The following is a 24587-nucleotide window of genomic DNA, read 5'->3' as shown; positions in this document are numbered from 1 at the left end:
CCAGGGCACGATCCCGGAGATCCGGGATCGAATCCCACGTCAGGCTCCCGGTGCATGGAGCCTGCTTCTCCCTCTGCCTGTGTCTCTGCCTCTCTCTCTCTCTGTGTGTGACTATCATAAATAAAAAAATAAAAAAAAAAAATATCTCCGTTCAGGATGCCTTGGGTAGCTCAGTGGTTGAGCATCTGCCTTTGACTCAGGTCCTGATCCCAGGGTCCTAGGATCAAGTCCCACATCAGGCTCCCCGCAGGCAGCCTGCTTCTCCCTCTGCCTATGTCTCTACCTCTCTCTGTGTCTCTCATGAATAAATAAATAAATAAATGAATTTTAAAAAAATCTCCTCCATTCCAGGCAGAAGTATTGCTGGATTCCTTCAGCCTGCCCAACTGCCTTCTCTAATAATTATGCTACCTCAGGACCACTTTCTCTGGTCCAAGTTTCAGCTCCTTCTGTACTCTTTTAAAGTGGTATTTAAAGCACCTTAAAATGTTTTACATCTTCCTGAATAACATCTAATGGCGGGGTCAGGAGTCTGGACAATATCTTAATTTGGATTTCCCTTTTAAGAAACCACTGAAACAATGATTTGGGTGAATGGAGCGTATTTAGGATGTGGCCCCAGAGGCGCACTGAAAGAATGAGGAGGGCTCCGTGAGCGAAGAGAGCCAGGGAAGGGCTGTGAGCAGCCTGCTCGGGGGCTGTGTGCTCTGGCTGGCACTGCTGCAAAATCGCCCTGGACACCGGACTGTGGGTGTCAGGAGTTGGGATGGGCACAGGGGCTCTGCCTCTCAAGGTCAGGGTCCTGGGCTGGAAAGTTTCAAAGGCCCAGATGCCTCCACAGCTGGAGCTGGAATCACCTGGAGGTTTCTTCATTCGCAGCTGGTGGTCAATGCTAGCTGTCAGATGGCACCTCGGCCGGGCTCAGGAGAGCACCTACATGTAGCCTCTTCACACAACCTGAACCTCCTCCCAGCACAGCAGCCTTAGGGCAGTCAGACTCCTTACAAGGTCGAACAGGGCCCCAGAACAAAGGTCCCAGAGAAAGCACACAGGCCAAGCAGCCTCGACTCTTCTAAGCTAACCTCAGAAGTCACACAGTCACATTGTGTTGGTTACAGGCCAAGGGATGACCCTGCCCTGATATAAGGGGAAGAGAAAAATCGAGTTTAGTTCTCAAGTGAAGTGTGTCAAAGCATTTCCAGCACCTTTTCTAAAAACAAAAACCTGGCAGCCCAGGTGGCTCAGCGGTTTAGCGCCACCTTCAGCCCTGGCATGTGATCCTGGAGGCCCGGGATCGAGTCCCACATCAGGCTCCCTGCATGGAGCCTGCTTCTCCCTCTGCCTGTCTCTCTCTCTCTCTCTCTCTCTCTCTCTCTCTCTCTCATGAATAAATAAATAAAATCTTTAAAAAGTAATAAAAACAAAAAACAAAAAAAAATTGTCACAGTCTGGGCAACCATCTTCCCTCTTGACTAGAAGAATCAAAGGGAGGCAAAATATGAATTAACAAGCAATTACAATATAATTCACAGATAATTACAATATAATATAACATACAGGTGATAAGAAACAGGTAGGTACAAGGTTTAATAGGATCACAGAGGAGTGGCCCTTAGCTTGGTCATGGGTTCAGAGACGATGGATTAGTGTCAATCAGATGAAAGTAGGGAGGAGATTTCAAGTAGGAGGAATAAAAGCAGCCGCTTGGTGTGTGCAGCTTGATAAAGTGGAATGTGGGGAGTGGCAGGTGAAAGTGGAAACGGAAGGTCATGAGAAGTCTTGAATGTCATATTAACAGGTAGGGACTTTATTTTTAGGCAATGAAGAGTCATTAAGAGTCCTCGTAAGCATCTAGAGCAAAGATTATGAAAGCCTGAATGGGATATAGCTGGAGTTAAATAGTAGGAGGTGGGTTTGAGAAATATTTAGAAAGTATTTAGAAAGACTGGGGGATTAATTGGGTGTGTGGAGTGTAGGTTTACCACCAGATTCCAACCCTGGATGCCTGGTGGCATGCTGGTTCCAGTGAGAGGAGGAATTGTGTGGGATAAATTGGTTAGAGAGGAGATGGTGAAGATGAGACCCCTGTGCATCCAGGTGCATGTACGTGGCCATGGTCGTGTGCATGTCTGAGTTTCAACTTGGGAGAGAAGACAGGGCAGGAGTATCAATTTGGGAACCATCAGCAAATAGGAAAAGAAAGAAAAAGTCTAAGAAAAATACATGGAAAAGCAGCTTTTTTTTTTTGACTCCAAGAATGCAGATGTTGCTAATAACTTGAAGTAGTGCATATGTGATCACTTCAATTTTCTTGATGATGAAGGCAAAGTTACCTTTTTGGGAGAAGGTGGAGCCCAAATACTGAGAACAATTTTTAAAACAAAGAGAAACAACAAATATGTATCCTAACATAGGAAAGGAGTTTTTTCTCTGTTGGTACTGTGCAAGTCTTTGTAATTGTTCCTGATGTCTACTTGTACTCAGAAATTCTAACCCCAAGTCCCATTCACTAAACAGGCAAAAACATTGATGAAAAATGTGGTAGGGTCATACTCTATATAATCATCTTCTGTACCCTCACCATGATTTCAGCTCCTTCTGATTCACATGCAAATTGAAGAATCACTAAACAAGAAAATTGTTAACCACCTTCAAATTTAAGCCTTCACAAACGGAACCGTCTATAATGAAATGAAAAGAGGTTCTTTTTCGCGTTTCCCTTGGTGTTTAGTATTTGTTGTTCAAAAACATCTCAACAATCTGTGTTTGTGTGTTAGTATGAGTTTCCAGCAGATGAGAGATACCAGGCCTCCTCTGTAAATCTTGGTTACTTTTCCTAAGTCTGATCACAAAGAATTCAAAGTATTGATGCCCTAGGAAAGATGTTTGTCCAAGAGGAATTGGGAGGGGAACAGAACGTGTTTGAAGACCAAGAGGACAAGAAGAACAAGCCTTTCCTTCACATGAGCATGTGCTTACCTTAATAGATACTAACAGTATAATTACTGTCATGTCATGCACAAGTTTGGAGTTTTTGCTTTTGGTTTTGTTTTGTTTTGTTTTGTTTTGTTTTACCTGTGAAAGGGCTTCCCCTAGTTAAAAGGGTTGGAAAACCACTGGTTTAGATAATCCTAATCCACGGATAATCCCCACATCTTCTCTTCAATGGCTCCAATTGCCTTCCCCAAGAAAGCTCCCATCAGAGCTCCTAAGGGTGAGCCAAATGGACAGATCTGAGCTTTGCCCCTCTTAATGAAGCATAGCAAATGACCAAAAGGCAAGCTGCTGAAAGAGAAATGAAAGGAACCCAGGGTCTGGATATTCCAAACTAGCTAATTGGCCCCTGAAAGATAGTGAGCAGTGTGCGAATGCCTGACTTCCTAACAGCTCAGCAGGACCTCCTTGGAAGAATCCAGCACCAACTGGGGGGTCGTGGCAGAAGGGAGATTCTCAACTGGAGTCCTTTGTCCCTGCTGAAAGGACTGAAAGCCCCTCTTCACAGTGTCATTTTGCCATTTAGAGGACTTGGGGGTAAAGGGAAAGAAGATAGAAAGGGAAAAGCTTTTACATTTTCTCTATTACGTTCCTACAGACTTCTACCAAAATATTAATTTTCAAGATCTCTTCCTTTTATGGTCTTGCAGTTGATCCTGATCTAGAATAAGAAAACATACAACAGGGTGTTATGAGCTTGGAAACCAGAAACCAAGGAAAGAGAAAAACGTGAGCCAAATCAGGTCGAGAGTTTTAGCCTAGGAAAACTTGTATTTTCTGTGATATGGCCTTCTGCACATTCATACCAAAAGTGTTTACAGTGAATATTTGCATAATAATATTCTCCTAAATGGCCTTTCCTGCACTTTTAATTGACAGTACTTCTCACTTCTTTGGATAATTTGTAAGCATCTGCTTTTGTGTCAGGCGAAGAGAAATTCAGAGTGTGCATACAAGGATAATATAAATCCATAATTTGACCTCCCAGAGCCCCCTTATGGAGGGATAATATCTCTCAACTGAACGTCCAGTCTGTGCAAGAATAACAGAGAAGAGCCCTGCATCTTTTCTCCTTAATCTCCCTAGGTGCCTCCCTCTCTCATACATTTACTTCCCTTTTTCTTTGGCCGTTTCTACTCTCTCTCTTTCTCTCTCTCAGCCTCTGCAGCCTCATTAGAAGCAAGAGCCTAAGGACACCTGGGTGGCTCAGTGATTGAGCGTCTGCCTTCAGCTCTGGTCATGATTCCAGGGTCCTGGGATCGAGTCCTGCATCAAACTCCCCAGAGAAAGCCTGCTTCTCCCTCTGCCTATGTCTCTGCCTCTCTCTCTCTCTGTGTCTCTCATGAATAAATAAATAAAATCTTAAAAAAATAAAAAAGAAACGAGAGCCTAATGCTATCCAAAAAAATTTATAATTTAATACTTCACATGCCAAGCCACACTTCCTGGCTGACAGTGAGACAGTGTGACACACACAAATGGCCCAATCTGTGCTGGTAACACATATTTCCAGGAAAGGTTCAGATTTTACACATTTATGGGTTTTCCCATTCAGCGCAAAGATATTTTCAAATTAATGAGAATATATATATTTCTGTTTGAAAAAAATAATGGTCATTAATAACTTGGTTATCCAAAAAACACACAAACAATTTCGCCCAGTGATTGTTGCATCCTTTTCCCCTACCAAAATTAAAAACATCTTAAGGAAAGGTAAATGAATGAGTCCATGTGACCATCGCATGACAAAGATAATGGTCATTTTTATGTCCCTTTGAACCATACCTTCGAATCTGATTAAGCTTCTTACTGGCTCTAAAGTCTCTAAGTCTAAAAGGAGGGCATCCTATGGGAGAAGAGCAAGTCCAGTGTAGTAAACAGCACAGAGGGCGCACTGGTCTCCAGAGACATCACTTGAAGCAAAACTTCCATAGTAGGCTGAAGTTTGTTCCTTTGGAAGTTTCCATAAAGGGCTGAGAAGAAAAAAAAAAAAAAAAAAGTCTCCCTAATCTTGTTCCCATGCATCTACTGTTCATTTGAAAATGAAGATTATTTATGTTTAGGGGGCACTGCGGCCCCTTAGATGGCTCTCCAGAGGCGGAGGGCCGAAGGGATGCACTAATGTTTATCACTGGCACCCACACAAGCATCGCAGAAATGCAAGCTCCTTGGCTCACCTCCCAAACTCTGCGTTCTCTCTGACTGACTTCAAGCCACTTTGTAAATGGTGTTGTTGTTTGAGGAGAACATTTCTCTCTGGGTTACAGTTCTACAGGAGTTGATATTTTAACACTCTTCTCCTGGAAAACTTCCCATTTCTAGTACTTGCCTTCATTGGATTCCCCTTTGAAGTAGGAGAACGTGGCCCAGGCCTGAGATTACACATCAGGGTTGGTTCTCTCTGGAGGTTTGTGCCCATGCACGAGTATGAATGTGCGTCTGAGCTGGTCAACCGTTTTGTTGGATGCTCAGCGTGTGGTATAATGCTGGCCAGGATCCTGGATTCAGTCCCTGAACATTCCACACTGAAGAAGGCTGCTCCGCAGCTACAGATCCAACTTGTATCCCCAAATGATATCAAACCATTTGGCAATTACATGCCTCTGGTTAGTCAGAGAAGATGGAGTGACGGACCCCAGTCTGGTCTTGTCCTGCCCTTTCCGGTTGTATAACCCAACATCAACACCTGGCTTCGGCTGTCTTGGATTTGCCCCTGTTCCACATATAGCTATAGCAACTCTATCTTTGTGCCTGTGCCTGCACAGCATCCCAGGACTGGAACATTCACCCCGGTCTTCACCACTGATTTGATACTATGTGATGTGATATTAGGAAGCCTCCCAGCCGGTTGCAGATAACTCTTATAGTTGTTTCTTCACAGTGAGCACTAGATAAAACATTTACAAGTTGCTCTTGTAGACTAGAGATATAAAGCCTATCACCCCAGGTAGATAACACCCAAAATCCTCCTGCCGGACCTCCTTGTTATATAAAGCAAGAAAGAAAAACCAAGCGGTTATATATTCAGAAACTGATTTTCAGATCACACCACATTGCCTGGTTTTGTTTTGATTTTCTGAGTAGACTGTGCTCTGAAGGCAGGGACCTCTCTTCATGTAATTATACATCCCCCACCACTCAGCAAAATGCAATGCACACATGAGGCTCAGCTGATGCCTTGCTCAGCTTTTGATTATTCCAAAGTAAGTACATGCCTGAAAGTACACCTCAAAGTGCACGTACATCACTGGGGAGGAATGACTTTTATGCGCTTCCTGGGAATTAGGCTGATTCCCTTTGCTAACTGTGTAACCCAGGGCCTTATGTGGGCAGGATATGCCCAACTCCGGGCTCCAAGCCAAGAGGATACCTAGGAACTTAAGTCCAGCTTTTTCTCAGGTCTCTGAGCCCTGGGTGGGGGAGAGAGTTCCACCTGAAGAAGGGAAGCCTTCTTCTAATTTGTTAAACGGTGCTGATACTCACCAAGCCACAAACCTATGGGGCAGTGTCTCCTAAGAGGGCACCTTTCCCCAATTTATGGTTTTGTGCGAGTTAGCAAAGTATCAAGTATAATATAGGGAGAGGAAGAGTGATCAAATTAGTTTAATGAGCTGAGAGATTTCAGCTTTCTATTATCACAAAGTCTATATAGATTTCTTTTGTAGATTTCCTTTAAAAATATAAAATCATACATCTATCCAACAACTTGAATGCCTGTGTTAACATGTATATTTATACACATACACACACGTACACACATACACACAGAACTTGATGTGGGGTAAAAATTAAGATAAATGCAGACCTAAATGTTTAAGAGCACAGAGATGCCCAATATTTATTAACTTATGCTAAAGGATGTCAGAATGATATGGTTTTACTGTTTATAATTCCTTCATTTATTCACTTATTCTTTCAATAGGTGTATTAGGTTCATACTATTTAAAAATAATCAATTATAACCTATGAAGGGACATGTAGCTTTATATACTCCACTCTGGAGACACAGCAAACATTTCTCCATGTGGTCAGAAGTCCAATGAAATGCTGGGGAGCTGGATCAGAGGAAAACTTTGTTCTCTCCTTGTGTAAAGGACGTGAGTCTAGCCCTGGATCATTGTATGTGGTTGCTGATCCCTGATCAGCAGAACTCTTGAAGCCATATAAGGACTGCTATATAAGAATAATTTTTGTATAATCATAAAAGACAATGGCTGGAAGGGACCTTGTAGTCTCCTAAACATCAGTCTCTTCATTTCAAGAGAGAAAATTTAAACCTGAAAACGTGCAATGATTTGTACTTTATTTCTTGTTTGAAGAATATCAAATTATTTCGGAAACAACCATGTCTCCTCTTTTCCTCTGACTCTTAGAAACCAGAAACATCTACCATAGCTTTATTTTTCCAGCACTTAGCATTTCACCTGGGTAAGAAGTAAATCCTTTTAGATAGAGATAATCTCATAATACTGATCTCAAGTGGCATTGATTTCAAGAAGCTCATAATAAAAAGGGATAATCATTGCACTACCCCCAATTTATAAGTATCCCTAATTTATTCTTTTGGTTCCATCCATCTCCAAAGCAAGTACAATAAGATTTACTTGTCTCAGAGTTGTAACAGGAAGACTGTTAGAGTTGAATAGTTTTTTTTAAAGGGATCCAAGAATCTATGGTTTGATATACTCCAACGAATTACTATTTTTCTTTTGTTCACTGTCGACATGATTGTAGGCAATTTCCTGTGGAAATGAGTAAAGCAACTGTATGACAAGGTTGACAGGCTAATTTGTGGGTTCAAGATTTTAAGTTTTAATTCTGTTTTTGACATCACTTTACAAAGAGCAGGAGATAGAATCTTGTAATCATATCTCCCATTAATTGAGATAACTATACAAGAAGGCCATTCGCTGATGTCAGTCAACTCAAACTAAGATTGTTAAAAAGAATTGATCTAATAAATGTAATCCTTGAAATTTACAGAAAATCAAGAATAATCTGTAACAGTAAGTGATGGAAAAAATGGATGAGATTTAAAGAACGTATATCCAAAGAAAGTTTGATACGCCTTGATCTTGCAACATTTTACTGGAGATACTGCCTTTGACATTTTTTTAGTTCTTTCTTATATTTTACATAGTTTCAAATGTTTTGTGTTCACAGAATATATTTTTGATTTACTACAAATAAATTATTCAGAATTTCAAAAATGGGTTCCACATTAATTTAGAAAATGGGTAATAATCTTAATTGCATGAGTTTTTTTTTTTTAATTTCACTTTACCTTTTACTGCTTCTTCCTTCCTCCTACCATTAAGGTTTTGTATAATAAGCACCAAAAGTTCTAATCTTCAAACAATCCTTCTGAAGACTGTCAGCTATTTATAGTTCTTTCTTCTCTATTTTACTTTAATGGATGCTTTTAAAGCTGTTAGAAATTAAAGGTCACTGAGGCTGAGGGTGTATGTGGCAATTTGTCCAAATTAACTTATTACTGTGGCCTGGTGGGTGATGATGAGCCATCTGGCTCCATTTCTTAGGAAATGTCCTCCTTGAAAGTGATTTCTGGGAGCAGGTTTAATTTACCTTTCATCTAAACAAAACCTTTAGGTATCCTGTGGATTAAATCTGTGGATTAATTATTTTTAAATTTTAGTTTAGGGGGACCTGTCCTTCAGTATCTTATCTATCTATTTTTACCACACAAGAAAATTGACACAAATTAGCCCCAGGATAGCTATTTTTATATGTGGATTTAGAACAATACACTAAAGAAATTTGTCATTCTGTGAAAATGAAAAATGATAAAAATTAGAGATACTGAATATGCAAAATTTTTAACCTTACATCTTGAGAATTCAATGTGTCCTCTCTCGATTTTTCTTCTGTATCCCTCATGGAAAAAGGAACTGCTTGAGACCCAGCTTTAACCTATCTCATTTTGCAAATGTAAATAAGGTAGTATCATCCTTGCCCCGTTGAATAGCAGTCCACAATCAAAAAGACATTAGATACTTCATTTCATCTGTAAAATTGGAATGAAAGATAAAGTACACCTGTTCCTTTTACTGCCGCATTATTAAGTGGGCATCCCTATAAAAATGCAAGAAAACTCAGCATGCTTCCATTATTAAATTATTGGGTACAACTCTATCACAGTAGAATAACGAGAAGATAACAGCCTTTGTAAATTAACTGGCTGTTAATGAAATGTATTATATGCTTCTATACAACTTACTTACCTGCTTTAAACCACTGGTTTTTCTTTGGGGAAACTTCTGACAGATATGATGCAGCAAATGTTAAAAGTATACAAATTATACCATTTTCAAAATGGTTCTTTTTATTGCCATAAATTTGTGAACTTTACCTGTTGAAATTAATATATCATAGTAATGGGCACTTTTAGTAGGACGTGTACAATAATTACATATTGTCGTACTCATGTAGTACAAATGAGTCCTGAAAGGGAGCTTGCTGTAGGCCAGTATTGAGCATGGGGTTTGTAGTAAATAAAAGTTGAGTTCAAATTCTGTCTATGCAGTTCAATAGCTGGGTGACTTGGCAAGGCACTTTACTTTCCTGAATGTCAGTTTTGTTGTTCATTTCAAAAATAGGCATAATAATATGTCACTTATAGCATGATAATGGTGTTTAAAGGAGACAACTCAGATAAACCACTGGCTGCTGTAGCTGGAACTCAGCTTACACTCTGGAAATGAGCTTTCCCTTCTCTCTACTTTTCTGAAGAAAGCAGAATAAGAACAAGACTTCACGGACAAGACTTGTCAAGGCCCCAGTATTCAATCTTGTCTGTCTATACCTTTACTAAGGAGCTCAAAATATCTTCTGTTTTGCCTTCTTTTCAAATACTTTATTTACAAATCAGTTGCTTTGATTTTGGATTTAAGACCAATGTTTCTTAGCCCAGATTCCATGCCAAAGCAACCCCCACTACCCCAACCTCCGCCCGAATTCAACTTTTCAGCATTCGTGTGCTTTATCTTGTTTGGTGTGGCTTCAAAAAATAATCCATACAACTCACCAGTGTTCATTTGACAAATGTAACTGACATGCACCATTGTTTTATTTTAAGTGGAGCCTAAGGCAGATCTTTAGAGAAACCAAGCAAAGGTGTTGTACCACTTAACTGATACTATCCTGGATAGTCTCCTTTACTCTAAGATGGTAGCACTAAGAAAAAATTCTCTTCATTTTTAATACGGTCTTTGGATTTCCAAGTGTATGGAACTTTTCTTCCTAGGCTAAGTGTGTTTGTCTTAAATTAACAATGTAGCTAAAATATAAGTACTAAGTCTGATTTCAGGATGCTAATTAGAATTGGACTTGGATGCTTATGCAAATGGTAGGTGGACTTGGAATAGACCTGCATTACCCAGCTACAAGCTAAATGTTTTACTAGAACCTGCATTTGTTTTCAGTTGATGGATGAGGGACCGGTATCTAGCTTAGAGTTAACCACTCATTGTTTTATGAAGACAAATAAAAAATGAAAATATGAAAAATAACCACAGGAATGCCTGAGTAGCTCAGTGGTTGAGTGTCTGCCTTCAGCTAAGGACAGGATCCCCATCCCGGGGAGCCCCGGATGGAGTCCCACATCAGGCTCCCTACTGGGAGCCTGCTCCTCCCTCTGCCTATGTCTCTGTCTCTCTCTGTGTCTGTCATGAATAAATAAATAAAATCTTTAAAAAAATAAGAAAAATAACTACAGCATGATCCAAGGTTTTACACTGACTTGAATATATCCCCATTATTCTAAAAATAATAAAGAAAGGAAACAGTACTTATTACAGCTTATGAGCGGATGAAACTTCTGAAGCATTCGGTGTTACCATGTTAGCCTCAGCGAGAGATGGTCAACAATAGAATTCATCTCCCTGCAACAAGATCCTCAATTCCAGACTCTTACTCTGAGGATTTATGGTATATGAAGGTTTTATTTATTTAATACCAAACAGCCAGATGAAAATGAGTAAGGCAGGCGTATCCAAGTATTAAAACATTGTATTGACAAGATATCCAGAGGACAGACCAAATTATGCCACTTTCATTAATGTGCTTATTTTATTGAAACTGAAGCAATGTGATAGATGATGAGGTACATATTGATTATGAGATTATAGGACCTTTATTTGAAATTCCTATGGAGTACATTCTTGTCCTATGCAATTTTCCCATATGGAATATACTCTGTGATCCAAATAAAGTATTACAAATGATATTCAGTCTTTAAAATATCTTGGTTATTTGAGGAGAAAATTAACTATTAGGAAAAAATAAATTATATTTAAATGTACTGAAATCTCTCTCAGATAAAAATAAGAGTATCTGTCTGAAATAAGGCTAAAAATCACCATGGACTATAAACAAATATAGGGGAATCTCTGGGTGGCTCACCGGTTTAGCACCTGCCTTTGGTCCAGGACGTGATCCTGGAGTCCCTGTTTTGCTTATAATGCCGTTATTTTTCCCAAAATAGTGTTGCTTCTTCTGAGAAAGCAAACAAATAAAAAGAACCAGTAAATGAAAGATCTTTATTTTCTTTATATTAAAAAAAAGTTTTACCTATCATGAAGGAGACAATGTAGTGAGATAAATAGTTATTTCTAAGAATTTTGTTTAATACAATATGATATTTTAGGCATGAACTAAGTTGTACTTGCATTTAAAGCTCCAAAAATGATGATGTTTTAAGAGACATAAGTCTCTTAAAATTGCCAAGGCAACATTAATGTCACTTGAAACAAATATGGGTAGTGGGGGGCAGCTTTTTAGCCATGGCTTTCCTCACACACTAAGACTCTAGTTAAATCATCAGGTTAGAATAGGAAAGAAATAAAAATGACTACATATTTACTTTGTGTTGTATGGGTAATGGAATCCCATCCCAGCCTCAGCATTGACTGGTCCAGGACTATCTATATTCCTCCACTCTTTCCTCTCATTATACTGTTTTGTCTCTAACCCCATACTAAGTCTGCTGTAGATCAACGGCTGAGTGAAATGGGGCCACCTCTTTTTTTAGGAGAACAGCTGCCACCACACTGACTAAAGAACTAAGGACCCAAGGAGGGCCATTGTGAAATCTTAGAGTGAACAAAAGTAAACAGTGGGTTAAATTAGATGGGCCAGATTTGCAGGGATTCTTGGGTTATTCGTTTTCTGCAGACACCAACAGTTGGACATAGAAATCTATATTTAAAGATTTATTTATTTATTTATTCATGAGAGACACAGAGAGAGAGAAAGAGAGGCAGAGACACAGGCAGAGGGAGATGCAGGCTCCATGCAGGGAGCCTGACATGGGACTTGATCCTGGGTCTCCAGGATCACGCCCTGGGCCAAAGGCAGTGCTAAACCGCTGAGCCACTGGGTCTACCCTAGAAATCTATATTTACAAAAAAATCTGCAAAGTTTCCCTTTGTAAAGAAAATACAACTCAGCATATCTACATATTTAAAAAATTACAGTTCATTATTCATCCTCCTGTAGAGAGCTTTCAAGGTGAAGTTCAAAAATTTTATTTGCAAATAATTATAGGACAAGATATTTTAAAGTAATTGGAGCACAGTGATGTGGTCAGTAAAGTATGTTGTATGACCTTGGACAAGTCCTATCTCATCTCCTCATCTGTTAAATAAGAGGTTGGGCCAGGTTACTTCTGCTGTATCTCCCTGTGCTATCAACCTTTGGCTGGAAGTATACTAGATTATAAAGAATTGTGGGCCAATAAAACTGAAAGAAACTTCCAACTCTTTGCTTATCTCTGTTTTTTTAAATTTTCTACAAGAAAAACAGATTCCTTTTATAAATTAGGAAGTCATAACTGATCTGTATCCCTTATTTTTAATATTTAAAATATACAGGAATAGAAATCTTAGAGATCATCTCCTTTAATAAATGAGGTCACAGAAGAGGAGGAAGGTTGAGAAATTTGCCCAAACATACAGTCATCAATGATGAATCCAGGATCCTGACAAAATTCCATTGACTCCCAGGCTAGTGCTCTTTGGTGGAAGCAAAAACATGAAACATTAAACATGAAATGGCAGTCATCTCTATCAGTTAACAGGGATAAAAACCCTCCCTTGATTTTTTTCATCTTCCTATCAGGATTTAAAAGACAGGGAGGACTTAGCAATAAAACCAAGAATTTAAAGTACTTGAAGGTCAGGCACTGATTTGTAAAGTATACAAGTTCTGCAAAGGCTAGCCCCACTTTGGGCCAAGCAGAGTGGCAAAGGCCCATACCCTTAGGCATGGATTCCTTCAAAAAGTAATCCTGAAAATGCTGTGCTGTATCTGGATTGAAGCCACCTTGACATACACTCCATTTAGGCGGCCAATCTCCCCCTCAGCTCTCCAAGTGCTAACACCAAAAAAAGGAGTGGCATCAGGTCTCCTAGCTGCTTTGCAACCAAATCTTGCTTTACAGTTTACTTTTAAAATTACCAGTATCTTAAGACAAACAGACGATGACTTTTAAGTTTAAAAAAAAAAATGCACTAAACTAAGTTTTCTTAAACTAAGAAAAGCAGATTGCTGCAGGAGTCTAATTAGGATTTCTAAGGTGTCCTTCATTCGTGGCTGTGACCCTTTCTGGCATGCTCTCTGTTCACACCAGCGAAGATTGAATATCATATTTTTGAAGATATCCTATAATCACTATTTACTGGCTGAGAGTGCAAGAAATGGTTTATTGGCTAGTATTAGTTAAACATCAAAGTCCTTTCTTAGAAAGCAGTGCTGTTTCCCGCCTGTTTGGTGTGCATGAAATCAGTGAACCTAATAAAGCAAGGAGGGCTCATTAGGAAGAGCAACAAAGTTTCCAGTGTCCTTTATGACCGTGCAGCCACCACAGAAAAGATCAAAGCCCCCGTCAGTGGTGTCTGTACATCTGTTTTCTTTTTATCCAACGTGTTATTTGGGTAGTTGTTTGACAACATCAAAGCTTTTGGCCATTAGGTTCTTTGGTCCACATGGGACCAAATTTATTTTACTAATCCATCTGGTCTAAGATATAAACGTTCCTAATAAGTGCAGGTCAGCAGTGAGTGAAATGAACACTTTCGGTATTTATCATTAGTTTTCAGGGGACAAGTTCTCTTTACCAGTCTGGAGGTGGACAGCCTCTTAACTCATGCATCTTGTGAAATTAACCGTTTTCCTTTAAGGAAATGTCATGTAAACTTTTGAATCCAGGAAAAAGAATTCTCTTTCATTCTCTTGCCTTTTGTCTCTCATTCTCTCATTCTTTCAAGATACACATATATAATTCACCCAAGTGTACAATTTAATACTTTTTATGTATTCAAAGTTGTGAAATTTTAGAACATTTTATCATTACCAAAAAAAACCTTGTTATGACATCAACACACTGTACACCTTAAACATGTGCAATGTTATAAGTCAATTATTCCTAAATAAAACTGAGGGAAAAGAGAGAAGAAGAAGAGAAAGAAAAAAGAAAGAAAGAAAGAAGAAAGAAAGAAAGAAAGAAAGAAGGAAAGAAAGAAAGAAAGAAAGAAAGAAAGAAAGAAAGAAAGAAAGAAAGAAAAAGAAAAACTAACTGCACCCATTAGTTGTCACTTTCCTTTTCCCCCCAAATTTCCCTCACCCCCACTCCTTGGCAACCACTATCTATTTTCAGCTTCTACGGATTTGCCCATTTTGAATATTTCTTATAAATAAATAAATATATATTATATATATAAATAAATATATTTATATTTATATTATATATAAATAATATAATTTATATTATATATATATATATATATATATATATATATATATATATACCAGATCGGATTTACTAATTCATCTGTTGATGGACGTTTGGGTTGCTTCTCCTTTTTGGCTATTATTATTAATGCTGCTATGAATATTCATGTACAAGTTGTTGTGTGTACATAACTTTTCATTTCTGTTGGGTATATACTGAGGGGTGGAATTGCTGGGTCATATGTACAGTAGCTCTGTTTAGTCTTTTAAGGAACTGCCAAGCTGTTTTCCAAAGCAACACCGTCATTTTTCATTCTTGCCAGCAATGTAATGAGAGTTCCAATTCCTTCACATCCTCACCATCCTCACCAATGCTTGTTACTGTCTGTCTTTTTTTTTTTTATAGTTATCCTAGTGGGTACAGAGTGGTATCCTTTTGTGGTTTTGATTTGTGTTTCCCATTCTATATGCATGACTAATGCTGTTGAGCATCTTATCTGTGCTTATTGTCTATTTATATGTCTTCCCTGAAAAAGTATCCAGATCATTTGCTCATTTTTTAATTGGGTTGTCTTTTTATTATTGAATTTGAGTCCTTCATGTATTCTATATACAAATCCTTTATCAAGTACATAATATCTCTCTTTTTAATTTTATCTAAATGCTTTCTGGGAATTGTGCATTTCCTGTTTATTTGAATAGGAGACTCCTTAAAAAGGAATCATGAGTCACAATAGAGGAAATAAAGTCTATTTCAGAATCCTCCTCTTGCCATACAAAATCAAAGAGAAAAAAAAAAAAAACTAATAGTAATACTAGAACAAGAACTTAGTAAGTTACCGTGGCCATTTCAGTGTTGTAACAATAATGATTCATGTTTGTGTACACAATTAGAGTTTATAAAGTACCATGATATACATAACCTGTTGTAATCAGCTCTGCGAAATATTACAGTTATCTCATTTACTAATAAAGAAAAAACAGGAAGGGAAAAGGGTGGAGACATTTAGTAAAGTATTTTGTCACACTTAAGACTAAGTTCAGCCTAAACACCAGCTACATAAATGCCAAAATATTCAGGCCAAAGTTCACTAAATGAAACAGAAAAACTATCAAAGCAGTTGTGCATGTAATTTTATTTTACAATTTATCCACATTTCCAAGTGATATCTGAGTATGAGATGAGAAGTAAAACAACTGCCTATGTCATGATAAATTAGCCATAGTTATAATTACAAGATATGAAACACCCAAAAAACTTGAACTTTTATCATGTCTTGCAACACCTAGGTCTTTTACCCTGACAGTATGCACTGATGTTGGGGAATGCAGTACAACCACACATGCTGTATCTTGAGTTTTTATCTATCAGTGATGCATATACTCTCAAGAATAGTACACACTACGATGCAGTTAACTTACTGTGTGACTTTAGATAATCCACGCTTCTCCCAGCTTTTTCTTCATCATCTAGGAAATCCACTAAGATTCCTATTCCCGGGCTATCTGGCCTGAAGGTTTCTGCTGTGTGATCTCTGAGATGATATGGACTGGCGCCTAAGTACAAGGGGGAAGGGGCATAAGAAAAGATGTGACCTGCTGGTATCTGAGTAGGAGAAAGGTAGCAATAATGACATGGTGTTACAGGTTGTTGACTGGTCACTGTGTGAGGCTCTATGTAGAAGTAGGATGAATTGTTTTTATTAATATTATTGCTAAAGCAAGCAGACAATACAGATTAAGCACAGTCGGCAGGCCTGTCCCCATCCTCCCTTGACTCTACAAAGTAGTAATGAACTATTTCATTCGTGCCCAGTTTTTTGCCACATTTATAATGGAAATGACCACCTCACAGTATTAATCCACAGAGTCCTAGTTTAGTCTTACACCCAGGACTGATTCAAACCACTTGAAAGAGGCTTAGAAGTAATCAAGTCTATACCCAGAACAATCTACTAAAGTAGACCAGGATCCTTCCTCAGATCAAAGCCCAAGCATTTTCCAGGGTAACCAAGGCACCAGAGTCAAGAGAGACTCAAAGTTATAGTAGTGGCAGAAAATCAAATAGCTTCCATCCACAGAGAGAAAAATACCCTGAATGAGACAGGTCCCATGTCTGATTATAAAGCATATTGTATATATAGACTTTCCTAGAAAATCTAGGTCCTATATTGCCATATTTTTGTGACTTCCAAGAGATGCCATTAGCACCTTCCCCAAAGGACAGACTAGAGGCTTGGGAAGCAAAGGTCATACTTCCAGAATTTAAGTTCTGAGTTTGACCATGCAACCGGACTGTGCATGCAACTGTGGGAAAGATTAGCTACTCTCTGAGTCAATTTTAGTCAGTCTCTTGGAATTTATGAATGTCAAACAAAACTATATAAATGTGTATGCTATTCACTGTCATGTAAGAAGCACTAATTTCTGTCTCTATCAGAATATGAAAGCATATGTGAAAATATCTTTAATTTTCTAGAGAAAACTAAAAATATAAATTGAAATTAATACTAATCAAGAGTGTCACATTCAAATTGATTAATCAATTTTTGGAAAAATAACAATTTTCCAACTATAGGGAAAAAAAAGAAAATCTCTATTGTTTTGTTTTGGTTTGGTTTGGGTTTTGGCCAAAAATGTACTATTGGACATGGAAACCTCACCTTCTATGTGCTATACATTAATTTAGAGTTCTAGCTCCTTTTCTACCACTAGTGAGGTCAGAAATACCTGTATAGGGGGAAGGGAGTGAATGAAATGTTTGCCCTCTCTACTTGTAGGTGACAGCCAGATTGTTCACATTCCTTCCTGAACTCTGTTGGACAAACCTCTTGACTTACCATGTCTGGGAAATCTTCAAATGTAAATGTGATGATGACATTGGTTGGAGTGCCTGGAGAAGGAAGCCTTTGAAAGTGTCTTAGGGCTCCTTCAACAATCCAGGGGAAACTTGCTCTTAGTCAAGAGCCACTTTGCAAAAGAAGTATGATATTCTTGAAGGCAAAACTCCCAACTTCACATAAGAATATCAGCTTTCTATTTAAAATCACACAGAGGTGTAAAAGAAACAGATACTTCCGCAGACACTTCCGCCCTATGCAACCCATGCAACAGACTTTAATTTCTTGAGATTAAGAGGCTGGACTCTCCAATAATGCTTCAGATTGGCCTTTCATTTCCTGATATAAATAGGAAAACTCATTGAAAACCTAACAAAGAAAAGAATGACGGGGCTCCCAATCCAGGAGCCCATCTACTGTAATTACCTACAAAACTCCTTAAGAAGCTTCCAACTTTCAGTTTTTTTTGTTTTGTCCTTGAATGTATAATACTGAGTTGGGGTAAGTAAGTTGGCCATTGACCATGGGAAGAATAGCAATGGTAGAGGTAGTAGGAAGAGAGAAAATGTATAAGCAGTCACTCCTATAGCTACTGTCATATCTCACCTTTACACCCCATCCTGAGCTAATATTGGGGGACTGAGGAAATATTGTTTAGGAGGAAGTAGCTCCTTGAGTAAGGAAGTGGGCAGTGCAGGAAAAACAAATCAGAACCTTCCCAGAATAGAATTCACCTTTGACTACCACTTAAAGCTCCCCATCCCGTGTCCAAGTTTTGCCAGACAGGGATACACATGTCAAAACCTGTCTAAGCCTGCCCTTCTCCATGAACAATCACAGATATTCTTCTGAAATTAATGTTCCTGGCATTTGTAGCTCTCAAATACTACTTAGACTCTCGAGTCCTTAATGAACAGATGAGTCTGCACCATTTGTTCTCACTTTGCAAAGAATTTGATGTGCTCCTAACAGCAGCAGAGAAGCAAAAAATTAATGAGATTTAGTGGCCATTTATTTCATGGAAGAGCTGTTTGATCAATAGGACTGAAGTCAGCTTGTAGACAATGAGATCCTCTAGGAAATAGGCTCTAGTTTAGTATACACATCTCAAAAAACCAAGATATTTACTGTTTTTGCAGAAGATTCACTATTTTTATAAAGGCTTCATGGTTGCTTTATAGAGCAAACAAATTTAATTTTCCCAAAGAATTTTAGCTTTCTTGGAAGAGTAAATGAGTATTTCTTGTGTTCATCTGGCTCTAAGTAACTTCTTGTTTTGTTTTATTTCATTTAAACAACAAACATTTATTCTCCTGGTTCTGGAAGCTCAAAAGCCCAAGATCAAGGTGCTGGAAGCTTCAGTGTCTAGTGTGAGCCCACTTCTCTTTTCTTTTTTCTTTCTGCCACCAGAATCACCCTTAATGGTCCATCATGATTGTTTTCACTTAGGCTTTTTCTAGCATACACCTCAAATTGTTCCAGCCTCTACTAATACCCCAGCTCTAGTCACTTCAATTTTCTGCTCACAGACCTTCCTCCACTGTTTTTAAAATAAAATTCAAATGCTTCTGCTTGGCACTGAATGTCTCCATGATCTTGACCACTACTTTTCCATCTTCCTCACATTTCTTATATCCTACATTCCATTCACCCTGTCATGCACATTTTAGTATACAGCATTTTTCCTACAATTTTTTCATGGCTAGCCCTTAAAGACTCCTTAGAGATGTCGTCTTCCAGGAGGTGGTGAAGGACAAATGTGACGTACGCCCAATAAAAGAACTAGGGCACTGGTGAGTAACCCTAGTGACCGCCACACTCTAAAATTTTCAGGTATTAAATGGAGAGTTGGGACGCCTGGGTGGCTCAGTGGTTGAGCATCTGCCTTTGACTCAGGTCATGATCCCAGAGTCCTGGGATCAGGTCCTGCATCGGGCTCCCCACAGGGACACTGCTTCTCCCTCTGCCTATGTCTTTGCCTCTCTCTATATCTCTCATGAATAAATAAATAAAATCTTTTTTTAAAAAAGATAAAATTTTAAATGGAAAGAGTTTATGTAAAATACTAAATAACTTCTAATCAAAAGATACTAAGTGTTTTTATAACAAAACAAAACAAACTTGTTCGTGTGTGTCACTTATTTTATACACCTTCAGAACATATAGTCTTTCCAAAAATTACATAATCTGATCATGGCAATTCAGAGTAAAATAAATGCAAAAAAGAAACAGCTTCTTACACATACTTTAAGTACATTTTGCTTTTTATTAGAGTTGGTTTCAGACATTCTTCACATTTTTAGGAAATCTTTTGATTTGTTTCTGTTTTACTGTGTAATTTAAAACTCTCCACCTTTTACTGAAATGTACTAACCACTGAAAAATTAAAAGCAATATAAAAATAGGAACAGTTGAAGCCAGTTTTAAAGACTTTAAGGCTAAAATAAATTTTTCAAATTATAATACTCTACTTTCATATATATGTATTCCTCACAGACCAATAAAATGGAGTGCTCATTGTTTATTGGAAATTGACATTCCAATGGTGTTAGCCAACTAAGTAATTCTTTTTTAAAGTTTCCTGTGCAAAAATGTGTACAAAGAAATGTTTCTATACTAATTAATGTTGATAGTTTGGTTTGGAACATTACGTTAAATTAAGTTAGTTTTATGTGTTCTCTTTTTACTATATTTAATGAATATCATTGGTCAATTTTTTCTAGAATTTTTAATCTTTGTTGCATTATAGAAAAATAGCAAGGGAATGACCAAAAATAGGCATGACAAAAAGCAAGGTTTCACAGAGGTAAATAGATTATTGAGTTTAAATAAGCATTTACCATTCTTAAAAAAAAAAAAAAGCATAGTTGGCTTATGTGCAGAGATGCTACATAAAATATCAGACACCAACTGAGGGATTTGAGGGACAGAGAAAGTTTCAGCCTGATGGACCAGAAGAATGAATTTTATTGAGTTTCTACTATGTGCACTGCTCTGTAATAACTGTGGTTTACATAGTCTTTCACACTATCCATTAACAAACCTATTAGTGTTACTCTCTCCATTATGCAAATGAAGAAGTTGAGGATCAAATATTTAGGAAGATTGCAGAAGATCACACAATCAGTAACTGATAGAAATAGCATTTCAACCAGGTCCTGAGCTCCTCTCATGACAGAAAAAGAAGATGCAGGATCTAGAAAACAGAATGACACAGAATAACAGTATCATAGGAAAATAAGCAGCAGAATCTGGAGAGAAACTATAATGAGAAACAAGAGTTCTGGAATCACCAGGTGTTACTCAGATTTCAGAAACAGTTTTGCAATTTTAGAGAGTATAATATGGGTACTTCTGATGATGGAGCAATTTCAATGGCAAGGTCTGAGCAGAAAATCAAAAGAAAAAAATGTAATATCTTACTGTCTTTTCAAAGATGTATCTAACTTACATGAAACACCAATATACTCAATAAAATGCTGATGTGGAATGTGATTTTATTTTTCTTTTTTTTTAATAAATTAATTTTTATTGGTGTTCAATTTACCAACATACAGAACACCCAGTGCTCATCCCGTCAAGTGTCCACCTCAGTGCCCGTCACCCATTACCCCCCACCCCCCGCCCTCCTCCCCTTCCACCACCCCTAGTTCGTTTCCCAGAGTTAGGAGTCTTTATGTTCTGTCTCCCTTCCTGATATTTCCCACACATTTCTTCTCCCTTCCTTTATATTCCCTTTCACTATTATTTATATTCCCCAAATGAATGAGAACATACACTGTTTGTCCTTCTCTGATTTACTTATTTCACTCAGCATAATACCCTCCAGTTCCATCCACGTTGAAGCAAATGGTGGGTATTTGTCATTTCTAATGGCTGAGGAATATTCCATTGTACACATAGACCACATCTTCTTTATCCATTCATCTTTCGATGGACACTGAGGCTCCTTACACAGTTTGGCTATTGTGGACATTGCTGCTAGAAACATCGGGGTGCAGGTGTCCCGGCGTTTCATTGCATCTGAATCTTTGGGGTAAATGTGATTTTCCTTTCTCAAAACACGTTTATCATAATAGTTCAAAACCTAATAGAGGGGCCGCCTGGGTGGCTCAGTGGTTTAGCACCGCCTGCAGCCCAGGGCGTGATCCTGGAGACCCGGGATAAAGTCCCACGTTGGGCTCCCTGCATGGAGCCTGCTTCTCCCTCTGCCTGTGTCTCTGCTTCTTGTTCTCTCTGTGTCTCTCGTGAACAAATAAATAATATCAAAACAAAAACAAAACCTAATAGAGGATAATTTACACCAACCACCTTTATAGGTTTAACTTTCCTCCATAAACTATAGGGATTTAAGATGTAGCCCTTCCTTTAGGCTTTTTCTTACTTTTGATAACAAGAATGGGTGATAAAGAGATTTAATAAAAATATTTTTTGAGGGTAGCCCTAAGTTTTTTTTATGGAATACAATCCTCTGAGATATATTCTATTGCACAATACCATGAATGCCAGAAGTGGCCAAGAGATATTAATTGATGAAAATAATAAAAAGGCCTTCTTAGATATCATAATTTCAGCCCTCTTTGCTGTCTCTAAGAAGAATAACTTGAGCTTAACTTCTACTTGGCAATGCTTTCCTTGTCATTAAGAAATGGAACATGTTTGGAAGTGACTTTTCCCAGTGAGTAGAAGGGGTGCCTGAGTGAGCATTCTGGTTGACAGCCAGTTTCTCCATCGTCTTCCCAGTCTAGGTGTCTCTGTTTGGGTGTGCCACCAGCAGCAATCATCTGGGTCAGTGGTGTCTAACATCCCCCCTGGGAGGTGGTGGCACAACAGCGTTTGTTTAGTTTGTAAGGAAAACTTGTGAAAGGTGATGACCTTAGTTTAGGGCTGAGAAAACCCAATGAGTTTAAAGTGCCTAAGAAGTGAAGACTCAAAAGGTAGTCCCTTCAACTTCTGCTTGGGAGTAACCTCCAATACTCCTGTGGCCCAAGTCGATGCCGTTAAGTTTAAAATGCTTATCACCTAACACCTTCTGTGCGGCTGCCTTTCATCACTCAGCCAGCAGCTAGCAGGTCTTACTGACATTCTCTCCGCTGTGACTGTGTGGCTGTCACTGAGCTTCCCGGCAGGGCACACAATCATCCTCCCAAGGCTGTTGAGTTCCACGTGAACAGTTAATGATCCCTATTTCAAACTCTGTAAATTTCAGGTTGTACTTTAATGCAATAATAAATCAACAAAAAATTGCCTGTATTTAGTTCCTAAAGCAGTGATGTATGGATTCACTCTGGATATAGAAAAAATAAATATGCTGTGTGTGTTCCCCACCTCTCTCCTCTACAGCAACGCTGTCTTGTAAAACAAATGTTGTAAAAATTGATGAACTGTGAGTGATCCCAAGGAATATTTGCCTCTTTTCTTAAGAGCAATAAGAACATAATATCTGATTATAAGATCCAAAGAATAGGTCATCCTATTTTATGTGTTTACTTGTTGATAGTTAAATTCAACAATTGGGAGCATTTGGTCTCTTGTGAAAATATGCTTTGTGCTTTAAAGCAGTTCCTATGTGGATCAAAATTATAGAATGTAAGAGATAGTAGACAATAAGAACACTTTCCTTTCAATGTAAAGAGCATTTCCAAATGAACCCCTCTGCTACAAATGCCATTCTGCTCAGCTTCCAACTTTATCTGAGCCCTTCTTTATCTTATCCTTCTTTCCTGAAAATTAGAATTTTACATCTTCTTTGAGCTCAGAAGCCTACCTTGTCCAGAAAGGCCCTTACAGATACCATCACCCCTGAAGCATTCAGCTGGGTTTATTGTGGTAAAATATACAAAATATGAAATTCATCATTTTAATCTTTTGAAATATATAATCCAGGAGCATTTAGTATATTCACAGTGTTGAGTAGCCATCATCGTTATGTAGTTCCAAAACAACCTGATCACCCCAAAGGAAACCAGCATCCCCATTAAGCAGTCACTCCCCATTTCTGTAGGTTCCCAGTACCTAGAAACCACTAATCATTCAATCTCAATGTATTTGCCTATTCTGGATATTTCATATAAATGGAATTACATAATATGTGACCTTCTGTATCTGGTTTCTTTCATTTAGCATAACCATTCCAGGGTTCATCCATGTTGTAGCATGACCAGTACTTCATTTCCTTTTTATGACTGAATGATGTTTCATTGTGTGATTATACTACATTTTATTCATCCATCCATTGGCAAACATTTGGATTGTTTACACAATTCCACTCTTGTGAAAATATATTTCTCATGAAATTTGTCATATTTAGCTATTTTATAGCTGCTATGAATATCCTTATACAAGTTATATATATATATATATATATATATATATATATATATATATATATATAAATGGGTGTATAAAATGAACACCCATTTTCTGTTCTTTTGGCAGTATACTTGGGAGTACCATTATTAGGTCATATAATTTTAGTTCTGACTTAATTAGGAACTGCCAAACTGTTTTTTACAGAGGCTGTACCATTTTACATTTCTACCAACAATGTATGAGGTTCCAATTTTTCAACATCTTCACCAACATTTGTTATTTTCCTTTTTTTTTTTTTTTTTATTACAGCTATCCTAGCAGGTGTGAAGTGGTATCTCATTGTGGTTTTCATTTGCATTTCCCTGACAGCTAATGACCTGGAGCATCTTTTCATGTACTTGTTGCCATTTGTTGACTTTCTTTGGAGAAATGGCTATTGATTTGCAAATATTTCCTCCCATTTTATAGGTTGTCTTCTTACTCTTAATAGGGCCCAAGAGTCTTAATTTTAAGTCCAATTTACCTAGACCTTTTTTGTTGTTTGCTTGTGCTTTGGTGTCTTACCTTAGCACCATTGCCAAATCCAAGATCGTGGACATTTACAACTGTTTTCTTTTTGAGAGTTTAGTTTTAATTCTCGAATGTAGATCTTTGATCCATTTTGAGTTAATTTTTGTATATTGCATGAGGTAA

At 38.0% G+C, this 24587-nt stretch overlaps 1 protein-coding gene across 17 annotated transcripts in view; it reads left to right on the top strand.

Moving 5' to 3' along the window:
• The window catches only part of DLC1 (DLC1 Rho GTPase activating protein), a 488697-nt gene that overhangs the window by 346264 nt on the left and 117846 nt on the right, over positions 1-24587 (top strand). Inside the window, exon 6 of one of the 17 annotated variants that reach the window (XM_072763601.1) lies at positions 4154-10511. The exons of the other annotated variants lie outside the window; for them this stretch is intronic. Within the exon in view, the coding sequence (XP_072619702.1) occupies positions 4154-4185 (32 nt within the window). The 3' untranslated portion in view covers positions 4186-10511. Of the gene's footprint in view, positions 1-4153; positions 10512-24587 lie in introns of those variants that run through there. 17 annotated transcript variants of the gene reach the window in all.

Source organism: Vulpes vulpes, chromosome 7 (assembly GCF_048418805.1).
Source record: "Vulpes vulpes isolate BD-2025 chromosome 7, VulVul3, whole genome shotgun sequence".
Lineage (NCBI taxonomy): Eukaryota > Metazoa > Chordata > Mammalia > Carnivora > Canidae > Vulpes > Vulpes vulpes.
The sequence above is the reverse complement of the archived record's forward strand: the minus strand, read 5'-3'. Positions and strand labels throughout refer to the sequence as shown.